A 13120-nucleotide genomic window follows, 5' to 3' on the forward strand; every position below is an offset into this window, starting at 1 on the left:
GACACTCAGGGAGGGAACCAGACACAGCTGCACAGGTGTGAATCCACGCGTGTGACACGCCCAGACCAGGCTCCTCCAGACAGAAGGGGGGGGGGTCAGTGGTTGCCGGGCACTGGTGGAGGGCGGGCCTGGGACACCCAGGAGGGGCGTCTTGGGGGCCTTGAGCACACCTTCTAGCCCACCTCCCACCCCCCCCAAACATTCACAAGCTTGGAAATTCAAATTCCACTTTCTTTATTTAAAAAGTCCAGATTGAGCAAAGGCAGAGGCTGCCTCGGCAAGGGCCCCTCAGCTGGATGAGGGAGAGGCGGTCAGTACCAGCCGCCCCCAATTCTGGGGTTCAGGCCACAAGCAGAGGGCCCCACCTCGAGTATAAGAGCAGGTCCCTGCAGCGTGCAGGGTGGGGGGGAGCCTGCGGTGAGCACCTCTGGGGGTCCCAGCATGACAGGTGTGGGGTTTTCTACCTTGTCCCTGGGCCGGTCCAGGAGAGCCAGTGTAGCAGGTATAACCCTCCCCACCCTGAGCGTGCCAGCAGCTGCGGGTCTCCTTGTGTCTTGGGTTCCGCAGCCCCTGTGGTGCTCCCATGTCCCTGTAGTGTTGTGCAAAGGGAGCGGACCTTGCTGGGCCCCGAGGCTCTGGGTTCTAGGCGTTTCATGTACAGCAGGTGATTTTTCTGGGGTCAGGCTGCTGAGGGAATTGAAAGCTAGAGGGATGCTGTAGAAATTTAATTTTGGGGGGCTGGAGCCCCCAAGGTGCAGGATTGGGCATGGCCCCAAAAGGTGGACCCCCAATCCTCCTCCATGGGGTGGGGAAGGGGCTGTGACCAAAGGCAGTCTTCTCTGGATCCGTCGGGCGGCGGACACCCTCATAGGTGCTCACTATGACAAGAAAGAAGGGGGGCTCGTGATGGGGAATCCCCATCATTTATCAGCTCTGAACCCCAGGATGGGGGTCATCAGAGGCCACCAACCCTCTGTTCTTCCAAATGCCATAGTGGGGGCCTGGAGTCAATCCCCCCTAACCCGGGCAGCTAGAAGCCGCCCAGAAAAGCCCCAAGCAGCTGTGGGGAAGTTCTGGTCACCCCAATGGATCCCACTGGCCGAGGGGGACTGGCACATCCCGCCCAGCAGTATTCATAAAGTTCCCAATGGGACCGGCGCCCCCCAGCGGTCCGGCCACTGGCCGCCCGCAGCAAATTAGTCCTACCTGGTAAATCGCGTGTGGGCGGTGCCCTCGTAATAAGATCCCACAGCCCGATCCCACCCGGCAGCGCCCCGAGTCCGGGAACCCGGTTGGAGGGCGAAATCCAGTCATTTCCGCGGGGCCCAAGGCAGGTCTAGCCCCAAGTGGCCCCCCAAGCCCCGCGCAGAGCCCCGGGGGGGGGGGGGGCCGCCGCGGCACACACCTGGCGACCTGGGCCAGGATCTCCTTGATGCGGACGATGAGCTTCTCGTGCTGGGCGGGGTCACGCTCGATGGCGCCGTGCAGCCGGGCCATGTAGAAGTCCAGGGTGCCGAGAGTGGGCGTCTCGCCCGTGCCTGGAAGAGGGCAGGGAGCGGTCACCCGAGCCAAGCGGCGGAGTCGACGCGGCCGGGGACCACAGAAGCAGAGGTCAGAGGCGGGGGGCGGGTCTCCAAGGGCAGGGTCCCGGGGAGGGGGCCAGAGGCGAGGCGCGTCGGCGGCATTGGATGAGGCGGAAGATGGAAAGTGCTGAGGGCGAGGCCCGGGCCGGGGGGGATCCGGCTTACAAATTGGGGAGGAGGAAGTAGCCAAGGTTAGCTGAGGCCAGAGCGCGGAAGGCCAAGGAGGAGGAGGGTCACGAGCAGTGCCGGCGAGGGCAGGGGTCTGCGACCGCGGGCGCGCGCTCAGCTCACGCCGGGGAGGGGCCATTCCGGCTGAAGTCGCACGGCCGGGGGCGGGGCTGGCCGGGGTGTGTGCGCTCCGGCCTCCAAGCGACTGGGGGCGGGGCCGGGAAGTGGAGCCGGCAGGGCGGAGCTCGCCCGACATAGGGTGCGGGGCGGATGGGCGGGGTCTCGGCGCTCGGGGGCGGGGCCTCCGCACCCGGCACCGGCAGCGAGGCGAAGCTGGCGGTGAGCGCTTGGCGCACGGCCTGGAGCTGCTGCTGCAGCGCCAGCGTCCGCCGCTCCTCCAGCGCCAGCTCCTGCTCCAGGCGCTCCCGCGCGCTGCTCATGCTCTGCGTGTGCCTCTGCAGCACCGCGTTCTGCTCCTCGAAGGCCACGTTCATCTTGCGCAGGCGCCGCAGCTCTGCCTCCCGCGCTGCGGCGTGGGGGAGCCGGGTCAGAGCCTGGCGCGTCCCCCCCACCCCCCGCCGACCTTGCCTTAGCTGTGTCCCCCACCCCCGCCCCACCCCGCGCCAGGCCGGCTGTCACCGCTTTGCCTCCAGCTCCGGGGGGCGGGGCGGGGGGGGGCGGAGAGGTGGGCGCCTCTGCTTTTTCCAGTGGTCAATCCCCCCCACCCACCATCTCCGGCCTTGGCACTCGCTTCCCCAGGAACCCCTGGTCAGTGCTCACCTTTGTTTTGGTCCAAGAACTCTTCAGTGAAGATGGGGACGTCGAAGGTGGAGAAGCCATCACAGTCCCCACCCTGGGACAACAGGACAAGGTGACAAATTTGGGGGGGGCGCCAAAACCCCTCTGGGACGTCCCTCAAGCTTGGGAGGGATTCCTCTGGTCAGCTGGGTTGAAGTCCTTTTAACAACATCCCACGACGTGAAAGTGGCCCCACCTCTGCTGGCACGCCTGGAGGAGGGGCACTCGCCTGCGCCCATGAGTTGGTGGCTCACCCAGAGGGGGGCTCATGACCTCCAGACCTTTCTCACCCAGCTGTGGTTCTTGCAAGAGGAGGACTTACCTTGTGTCCATTCAAGAGGGTATTCATGAGCCCAGAGCCCGAGTCTTCTGGTGGGGGAGGGAGGAGGGCACGATCAGCCCGACTGGCGGGTCTCCTCTGAGTGCACACAGTGCTTTGCGAGTGCCCTCCCCTCTGCCTGGGATACCCTACCTCCCCAGTTAGCCCTACTAACTCTCGTGCCTCGGCCCCCCAGTGTCTGTGTGCCCCCAGGTCAGCACTCAGTCTGGTTAGGGGAGTCCCACGGAGGAGGGCGGCTGGGTCCGCCTGGGTCCGCCTGGGGCCACCTGTCTCTGAGCGCGCGCCCAGCTGCCTGGGGGCTGGGTCCCTTCCCACCTTTCTTGATCTTCTTTTCCTGGATCTTCTCCGTGCACATCTTGTAGGCTTCTGACTGCTGGTAGGCGCGCAGCTCCTTCATGTACTGCTGCTTCTCCCGCTCTGCCTCGTCCAGGTACCGCTGGTGGGGCAGCGGGAGGCTCGGCCCGGCCCAGGGGCAGGGGTGGAGGGCCTCAGCCACCAACACCCCATCTGGCTCACTGTGCCCCACCTTCCCGTAACTCCCTACTGGCCTTGGAGACAAAACCTGCCTCCTCGCCCACAGCTCAGGGCCCTCCCCCCAAACTCCTGCTGTTCTCAACCTCTCCCTGTTGTCTGACCGCAGGCGCCCATTTCCAGGCTGGACTGCCCCCCCCCCGCCCCCCGCCCCCATTTCGCTTGCTGAAATCCCACTTAGAGGGCACAGACTACTGGTCTGTTTTGTTTCCTTGAGATCTTTGCAATTTTAAGTTAATGACCAGGACTTGAAAACCGGAAGATAGCCCATAAAAATCCGGCCCCCAGCCCTACTTCCTTACACCTATCCACGTTGATTATTAAGCTTTACGTCGATTCTTGCCTATTGCTGGCCTCCCCTGGCTTCAGCCTGCTGGGGAGAGCCCATGAGTGGTCAGTTCTCCAGGCGGGAGCAAGGACCCTCCACATTCTGTCCTTTGGGGGATGTAGCTGCAGGGCAGTGTCCGAGTGGGTCGGGCCAAGGTCAGTGGTGCTGGGGCAGCCCCCGCCTTGCACACCTGCTTCTCGGCCGGCTGCAGCTTGCTCCACTCGGCACCCAGCATCTTGGTGATCTCGGGAAAGGGCAGATCTGGGTGGCGCGTGCGTATCTGCTCACGCCGCTCGTTCAGGAAGCGCACGTAGCCGGTGACCGGTGCCTTGGGCCCATTAGGCAGGATCTTCTTCCGCTTCTTGCCCTTGGGCCAGCCGCGCTTCTTCACCGGCTGCAGAACCGGACCACGCCATTGGGAGGGGCCTGGAGGGCTGGGAGAGGGCTAGAGGGGGTGGGCGGGGCCTATCCAGGAGACAGGGCCGAGAAGGCCTGTAGGTATGGCTTGGTCAAGGCCCAGGATTGGGAGAGGGCGGGGTTCCGAGGTCCCGGGCGCTAGTCGTCTGGGACAGGGTTAAGCCCCGCTTGTGGGCGTGGTCTCTGGCGTGGGCGTCGCCGCTCTGTTGGAGGAAGGACCCACAGGACCACGGGAAGGTGCCTCCCACAGGGTAGTAGGCGGAGCTGGTACTGGGCGATGGGCGGAGCCTGGACTTAGTGGCAGAGGCTCTCTTGGGGGCGTGGCATGTGGCATGTGGCGGGGCCTCACCATCCCGAGGAAAATCTGGACTGTGGGCGGGGCCACAGCGAATTCAAATCTAGCCCGGGGTGGGGCTTCCAGGCTACGGGCGAGTCCCTGAGCCTCCCCCACCACCTCGCAGGGACTAGGGACTCACCTCTTCCTCGTGGGACCCCTTCTCGCCGGCCCGGGGGCCCTCGCCGCGCTCTTGCTTGACAGCCACCACGAAGCCCCCATGCTGCCCCGGAGCCTTGCCGCCCGCCGGCCTGGAGCCACAGGACGCCAGGGTCACCCCCATCCTCACCCCCATCCCCGACCGCGGAGCTGGCACGGAGGGGGCCTGAGTCCTAGAAGGAGGAGTCTGCGGGGGTCATTAACCCGCGGGACGGGGCCGGAGCACTAGGGGGGCCGTAGGGACCTCTGGGAGGAACTGAGCCGGGGAGTGGCGGGGAAAGAGGCCGGTGGGGAGGCAAGGGGGAGGGCCTGCCCCGGCAGTGTGGGGGGAAGTCAAGACCCTGGGGGGCGCGGGGCGAGGAGCTCCGACAGGGCGGGCGGGGGCTGGGCTGCAGCCCCGAGTGGGCTGGGGGAGGGGATGTCGCACTCACGCGGCGGCCGCGCCGGGCTGCTTGGAGCCGTGGGACATGGCCGCTCCCGGCCCCACCTGGAAGGCAGACGCGTGGCCGAATGAGGGGCGCCCGAGCCGCCGACGGGGTGGCCCGGCGGAGGAGCTCCGGAATGCCGGGCCCGGGGTGTTTGGGAGGGCCGGATCCAGGGGCGGGGAGGCCCTCGAGGGCGGCCGCCCCGGGGATCCTTTGTTGGGCGATCGCCCCCCGGAAGGGCCGGCCCACCCTCCCCCGGTCCGGGAGGGGCCCCTCCCCGGCCCCAGGCCCCCCCTTGCCCCCACCCCCTCGCAGGGCCCCGAGTTCCGCGGCTGTTTTCACCTCCAAAGAAACTTTCCCGGACCTCTCTGCTGCTGCGCCGCTCCAACCAACCGCCCCGAGCCCGCCCCTGCCGCTCGCCCCGCCCCCGGCATGCTAATACGGCCTCCGCGAGCGTTCGGATTGGGTGTAGTCTTTTCCTGGGGCGTGACCATGCAGATGAAGGTTGGCGCGCCGGCAGGCGATTGGCTGGGGCAAAAGCTGGGCCGCGTGGGAGGTGGATAGGGAAGGGTGAGGGCGGGTGCGTCAAGTTCGGCTGCGCTCGGCCGCTCTCGGGACCAATCAGGGCGCTCTGAGGCCTCGCCGGGCGGAGCCCCTTAAAGGGCCAGTAGGCGCGGCTCGTACTCCTCCTCTCCGAGTAAAGGCGAGACTCCCCGCCCCTGAGGGATCCCCGGACCTGCAGGGCCAGATCGGACCCCTCCCTAGTTGTTATGGAGACGGCGGCTAGTTGCTAGGAAAGGGGGTTAAGGTCTCCCCGCCCCAGGACAGGGTGGGACCTGTCTGTCTCTGTCTTGCAAACCTGGCGGGGAAGTTGGCCATCTATTCACTGAATTTAGGGCCCCTGGCCCCGCGCTGTGCCTAGCCTTGCTGTGACCCGGCGCAGGCTGCTCTCCCCCTGGGAGCTCTGCTTTCCCCTGTGCTCTGGAGACCTTGCACCATGTTTAGGACGGGGAGGCTGGGATGCTGCGGAGCTGAGCTCCAGAACTGGGCTGAAAGCATTTGGAAAGAGGAATTGAGACAAGAAGGCTGCAAGGAGCTCGTGAAGATGTAGGGGCGGGAAGCCTGCTCTGGGATTTGAGGGGCCGCTCGTCCCCCCAGCCCCACCGCAGCAGTGTGGTCTTATGGCCTGAACTGGGACTTCCCCTACTCTCAGGGTGACAGTTGGGGTCACTGAATGCTCACGATGTCCTATTAGACCCCAAACGACTTGCCCACATCAGCACTCTGCCCTCATTTCCCTTCTCTGCCTCTTTGATGTTCCTCAAATACAGATACGTCCATTTCATCTCTCTCTCTCTCTCTCTCTCTCTCTCTCTCTCTCACACACACACACACACACACACACACACACCGCCCCTGGGCCTTTGCACTTCTTGTGCCCTTTCCTCCTGATTACCTGCCTGGCCCACTGCTTAATCTCCTTCAGATCTTTGCTCGAATGTCACCTTCTCAATGAGGTTTACCCTGTACACCCTGTCTTAATTTTTCTCCATATATTTGTCTCCTCCTTTTTAAATTTCATTTATTTAAGTAATCTCTACCTCCAATGTGGGGACTTAAACTCCCTACCCTGAGATCAAGACTCACATGCTCTGTATGACCGAGCCAGCCAGGCACCACTAAAGAACATTTGGCCGGGGTGCCTGGGTGGCTCAGTGGGTTGAGCCGCTGCCTTCGGCTCGGGTCGTGGTCTCAGGGTCCTAGGATCGAGTCCCGCGTCGGGCTCTCTGCTCGGCGGGGAGCCTGCTTCCCTCTCTCTCTCTGCCTGCCTCTCTGTCTACTTGTGATCTCTGTCTGTCAAATAAATAAATAAAATCTTTAAAAAAAAAAAAAAAAGAACATTTGGCGGAATAGATTTGAAGATGTCCTTGGCTCTGTCGAGGGACTCACGGATGGGACAGCATTCCACACAGCAAGTAGACGGGAGCTGCAAAGAGCGCTACAAAATGGAAGGTTATATGGGATGGAAGAAGGGGCAAGGACGTTCTCAGCAAGAGAGAAGAAAGGATTGTTCCTCCTTGAAAGGTCATCTTCCCTTAGCAGGGGGGAGAGCAGGAGGTCTAATCAACACAGATTCTCTCCTTTTCCTTTGGGGTGGAGAGGGAAAGCTCCCGGCTGACCCATCAAGACTTCACATCTCTGGGGGAGGTCGAAGCTGCAGTTACTCGGTATTAAGCCCGGCTTTGGTGATGTGACCTAAGTGGCTATTTTATGGGCCCGTGGGTTTTATCTCCGAAGCTCCTAGAACAGCACATCTAGGAGCTACTCAACCAGATTTGCTGAATAAACAAATGAGGAAATACAGTAAATTTCTCAGAGGCAAGGGCTTTGGAAAACAGCCAAGCAGTTCCTCAAAACCTTGAACATGAAGTTTACCATGTGATCCAGAAATCCCGTGCCTAGGGATATACCCAAGAGACCCGAGAACATGTGTCCACGCAGGAACTTGGGCATGGATGTTCACAGCTGGCACGGTTCACAACGGCCAAAAAGTGGAAGCAACCCAAATGCCCATCTGTGGATGAGCAGATAGAATGTGGTCCGTTCATCTACTGGAATGTTAGTGGCCATAAAAAGCAATACATTGGGGCGCCTGGGTGGCTCAGTGGGTTAAAGCCTCTGCCTTCAGCTCTGGTCATGATCCCAGGGTCCTGGGATTGAGCCCCGCATCAGGCTCTCTGCTCAGTGGGGAGCCTGCTTCCTCCTCTCTCTCTGCCTGCCTCTGCCTGCTTGTGATCTCTGTCAAATAAATACATAAAATCTTAAAAAAAAAAAAAGATATCTATTTATTTATTTGACACAGAGAGAGAGAGATATATACATATACATATGTATACGTATACATATACATATATATTTGTGTTAAAGAGAGAGTGAGAGACGGAGCAGGGGAGGAGGAGAGGGAGAGGGAGACAATCTCTAGAGGACTCCGCACAGAGTGGGGAGCCCATAGTGGGGCTCGATCCCTGGACCCCAAGATTATGACCTAAGCCAAAACCCAGAGTCCCACACTTGACCAATCGAGCCATTCAGGCGCTCCTAAGGTTGATTTTGAGAGCAATTTGCAGCTCCTTGACATCAAGAAAAGTATCTTGCTGTGCAGATAGTCTCTAGAAAGAATAAAACCGTCTTCGGTCCACACAGCCCGTACATGCCCGCACCCCGCGCAAGCCACACTATAAGGAGCAGCATTTAATACCATTTGACTTTATATCCTTCATGCATTTAACAGCAGATCCTTTCTGCCCTGAAGTTTTAAAGCCTTTTTTTTTCCTTTTTTTTTCAAGTAGGCTCCACACCCAGTGTGGGGCTTGAACTCATGGCTCCAAGAGCAAGCCTCACCAGCTCCACGCACGGAACCAGCCAGGCGCCCCTTGTTTTTTCTCAGCAGCATAAGTTCTCTTGATACCTAGATCTCAGTGGGGGCGCCTGGGTGGTTCAGTTGGTTGTGTGACCAGCTCCTGGCTCCAGCTTAGGTCATGATCTCGGGGTCATGATCTCAGGGTCATGATCTCGGGATCATGAGATTGAGCCAGGCGAAGGGCTCCGCACCCACCATGGAATCTGCTTGGGATTCTCTCCCTTTGCCTCTCCCTCTGCCCCTCTCCCCAACTGCATGATCTCTCTCTCTCTCAAATCAATAAAATCTTAAAAAATAAATAAATAAAAGCCAGCCCTCCATAATGACCCCAGCTGTCTAAAGTCGTCAATTTCGTGTTCATTTCTTTGCATCATTTCTGTGCCTCCCTGAGAAATTTTGTCCAGCAGGAAGCCCGGTACAGAATCCCAACTGGCAGGCCCAGAAGTACAAGATCCATTAAGGATGACCTAAATGTTCACTTTTGAAATTGTTATTATGCAAATATTCCAATTCTTACTAAAACTTTTCCTACACGCAGGAACTCAGAGCTGGTTGCTTCTGCGGGCCTAGGGGAGAATCCGCCCCAGGCGCTCCCAGCTTCTGGGGGGTTGCTGGCCCTGCCGGGTGTTGCTTGGCTGGTCCCAGGGTCACCCCAATCTCTCTGCCTTCATTGTCCCTTGGCTTCTCCCCGAGTGTGTGAGCCCAGCTTTCCCCTTGTGTTGAGTCCATGGGTGACTGTCCCAGCGTGCTGTCGTCTTAACCCACCACCTCTGCAATGACCCTATTTCCAAATGTTGAATTCCAAGGTCCCGGGGAGTTAGGACTTTCACCATCACCTGCTTTTCCGGGAGAGGTCGGAGGACACGGAATGGCTGGGTTGTAGCTGTGCCTCCCACTGAAGTATGTGATTCTTATTCTCGACAGGAGGTAGTTTAACCCCCAGGAAGAATCAGGGTGCAGTTGGCGCTCCTGGGACACCCCAACGCTCCTCTGGCTTTTTTAGGGACAGATGTAACACAGCGGTCCACCGGGAGGGGCTATGGAGGGCTGAGGACACAGCAGGGAAGTGGGGATCGCAGCTGCCCCCAAAAAGGGGGGGTGGGCAGGGGCCTCAGGCCCCTGAGGACGGGGCACCCCCGGCTGCTGCAGGACCCTCACAAGGTCAGGGAGGTGCCCCGAGCCCTAGATGTGTGACTTGAGCCATCAACCAAAACTGTGCCCCAGCCAGCCCCTCCACAAAGTGGGACCATAACTGCATCTGCCCTCAGGAAGTCGTGGGGAGAGTTTAAGGAGCTTAGCTGACGTTCTCCCTTAGAACCAGGGTCAGTGCCGCTGGGAGTGGTAGCTGGCTTGGTCAGGGAGGCTGCAGACCCTGTTCAGAGAATTTTCTAGTACAGTGGCTGCCGCCCAGGGTAGTTCAGGGGACACTGGACAAGGCCCACAAACATGTTTGGTTGTGACGACTCATGGTGAGGGCAGGGTGTGCCCCTGGCTTCTGAAGTTGGAGGCTGGGGGGCTGTGATGCCCAGGACGCCCCCCACCCCAGAGAATGAGCTGATGCCTGTGTCAGTCCCATCCAGGCTGGCAAACCCCGATCCGCAGGCCGAACCTGCATCTGCCTCATCTCCCGTAGGCCGCCCTGTGACCCTCCTTCAGCACGGCTGCTCTGTGCCCACTTCACAGAAAGGGAAACTGATGCTTGCGGCCTTGCTGGGGACACCTGGGTTTGACTCACAGCCACCCTGGGATCTAAGCCAAGTTCCTGGCTGTTTTTCCCAGGTTTCCCAGGTTTCTAGGAACTCTCCCCCCTCTTCCCTCCACCCAGCGCCCCCCTCCTCCCAGCCTGGTCTGAGAGAAGATCAAAGTGAAACACCCCCCCACCCCCGCCTTCCCACCTGCAGCTGGACTGGGGCCACCAGGACATCCGATCCCCAGCAGGGGGTGGGGGCAGTTGGGACGCTCTGGGGACACCAAAGTCTGTCCCGGATCTCTCGGGACCCCAAGCCTGTCTCTCTCCTGTTCCTCTCCTTTCTCACATCCTCTCTCAGGGCAGGACCTTCTCTGATCCTCCCCGCAAATCTCACCCCTGCTCTCCCGGGGTGTATGTGCTCTGCTCTGCTGTCCCAACCCCTGGGGCCCAGGCCTGCTTCGGAATGGACAGCCTCCAACCCCACCCCCACATGACTTCTTATCGGACTTTCCCAGCTCTCTCTCCCAAGCCTTCTATGGCTCCCCAGTGACCTGGAGGTAACCTCCAGGCTCTGCCTGCCATTCAGCCAGCCCTCCCGTGTCTGGTGTCTGACCCCTCCGGCGCCAGCACCCTCCGCAGAGGGGCCGGCTCTGTCCCTGCTTCCGACTGGGGCTTCAGAATCTCTGGGGCTCCTGCACTGCTCAGGGTGAGGGCCAGATTTGCTGGGTGAGGGAGTCCAGGGAGGAAGGAAGGAAGGAAGGAGGGAAGGACACAGGTCAGAGGCAGCCTGCTCCCCTGCGGCGGGAAGACCCCGAGATATGCTGGTGTTTCTGCCATACGTCCCCCTGTGCTGGGTCTGCCTGAGGGATGCTCCCCGTAGGTTCCAGACCCCCGCGGGGGGCTGGGAAGAGTAAACACGGGGCACCTTTCCTCCTCAGGTGGGCCCTCCCCTGCCCGAGAATAAAGAACTCAGAGATGCTGCAGATCACGCGGGGAGCCCAGTCTCGATCCTGAATCTGCCTCTTGTTCGCCGTGTGCCCTCCGGCAAGGGACTTCTGTAAGAGCCTGTTTTCTCTGCAAAATGGGCAAGAAGCAGTGTAAGATCCCCCAGGGATGCGGCCCGAAAGGAGAAGAGAAATGCGAACTCAAAGCTTAGGTGAGGGGTGCCCGGCTGGCTCCGATGCGCAGCGTGTGACTGTGTGACTCTTGATCTCAGGGTCGCGAGTTCGAGCCCCACCTCGGGCGGGGGTAGAGAGGACTGAAATCAATACGTAAGAACTTTAGAAAAATGTTCAAGAAACGTAGGCAAGTATTTTTAAACAGCGTGTAGAGCCGAGGCAAGAATTTCTTTACATCACTTTCTCTGCCCCAGAGAAAGGGAGAGGGAGCACGCCCAGCAGGGAGGAAAGAATTGAGATTCTTGTCTCTCCTTATCTCCTCCCACGCAGTGACCCCTTATCTACCCGCTCCCCAGCAAGGTTATCATGACCCCACCCACACCTATTTTTCAGGCTCCTTTTCATTAAAAAAGTGGGCTTTGGGGTGGGTGGTCTGCATCCATGTGGGCGTCTGGGCTGGGGCCCTGCTGGGCTGTTTGAACCTCTGCTTCTTTTAGTGGGTTCCTGCTTGCGCTCCTGTGTGTGTAACTGATCAGCCCCTGCCTTCACGGGGATCATAGTTCGGGGTGAGGGCAGGGTCACAGCTAGGGTTGGGGGGGAAGAGCAGATATCAAGGTTTTGATGGGGGGCAGCCCAGAGTACTGTATGACTGACACGGGAGGAGGGGGTAATGAGAAAACTTTCTGGCTGAGAGTATTAAGAGATAACAATTACCAAAAAAAAAGCTAACAATTATATCAGGTTTTTATTTTATTTTTTTTTAAATTAAAAAAATTAAACATTAAAAAAAATAAAAAAATTATTTATTGGACAGAGAGAGAGAGATCACAAGCAGGCAGAGAGGCAGGCAGAGAGAGAGGGGGAAGCAGGCTCCCCGCGGAGCAGAGAGCCCGATGGTGGGCTCGATCCTAGGACCCTGAGATCATGACCTGAGCCGAAGGCAGAGGCTCTAACCCACTGAGCCACCCAGGCGCCCCTGTCACTTTAAAAAAAAAAAAAATTATTTTTAAAGGAATCTCTCACCCAATGTTGGGCTGGAACTCAGGACCCTGAGATCAAGAGTCGCACCCTCTATGGGCCCAGCTCCCAGGCGCCCCGTATGACTTGTAGTAGTGCACATTATACCCATTCTAGATCTGGGAAGACTGAGACCCCACACAGTTAAAGGACTTGTCGGAGCTGGACCAGCTAGGAGGGAGTGGGGCTGGATCTAGACCCCAAGCTTCCGGCTCGGGAGTGCAGGTGTTTAATCGCTGGTGGAGGAGGTGCCCAGGGGTGAGGGGACGACTGCACGCAGGGCTAGGAGGAACTTGAAACCGCTGGTGTGGTGACCCGGTGGTGGGAGGACCGTTGGAGGAGAGTGGGGAGGGTTCTGAGCACAGGCCTCGGGTGGTGTCGCATGCACCTGACTCACTGCGCCCCCGAGCGCGCCCTGCCCGCTCTCCGGGCCTGTTGGTCGCCTGTGAAATGGGAGACACTCGCTCAGCGTCCCTCCCGGCTTGGGTGAGCAAACCCACGTGGGGCGCTTGGCACAGTCAGCGATCATTAAATCCCAGCTGGTGTTATTATGATTACCCCCATTATTATCCTTAATAACTAATTAATTAGAACTAATGCGTCCTCTCCTCGTCCGATTGGGTCTCTCCGGGCCGGGAAGGTACCGGACCCCGAGGAGTGGCAGCTCGGGCTCGGAATTCTCCCCCATCCCCCACGCCCCCAGCCCTCCCCGCAAGCCCCTAGCCCACCTCGTCCTCCCCCGTCGACACAGTAGGCTCCATAAAGCTGCAGGCCGGCCGGGGTGACGCGGG

The 13120-nt window shown here is 59.7% G+C and overlaps 1 protein-coding gene across 2 annotated transcripts; it reads right to left on the reverse strand.

The window, feature by feature from the left end:
* Window positions 1-223: 223 nt before the first annotated feature.
* On the reverse strand, window positions 224-5480 carry LOC111161885 (high mobility group 20B). 2 transcript variants are annotated; one of them, XM_022525940.1, is made up of 10 exons: window positions 5426-5480; window positions 5090-5145; window positions 4642-4750; window positions 3939-4142; window positions 3205-3325; window positions 2872-2918; window positions 2532-2604; window positions 2062-2277; window positions 1406-1538; window positions 224-878 (listed from the first exon to the last, which is right to left on the reverse strand). In XM_022525940.1, the coding sequence occupies exons 2-10, from the start codon at window positions 5125-5127 to the stop codon at window positions 866-868; spliced, it is 954 nt and encodes a 317-aa protein (XP_022381648.1). In that variant the 5' UTR covers window positions 5128-5145; window positions 5426-5480; the 3' UTR covers window positions 224-865. The 2 variants fall into 2 exon arrangements, with proteins under 2 accessions (XP_022381648.1, XP_022381647.1); XM_022525939.1 differs by lacking the exons at window positions 5090-5145; window positions 5426-5480 and having other exon boundaries at window positions 4642-4939.
* Window positions 5481-13120: the final 7640 nt, after the last annotated feature.

This window comes from Enhydra lutris, unplaced genomic scaffold (genome assembly GCF_002288905.1).
Source record: "Enhydra lutris kenyoni isolate GAN:26980312 unplaced genomic scaffold, ASM228890v2 scaffoldscaffold86, whole genome shotgun sequence".
Classification (NCBI taxonomy): Eukaryota; Metazoa; Chordata; class Mammalia; order Carnivora; family Mustelidae; genus Enhydra; species Enhydra lutris.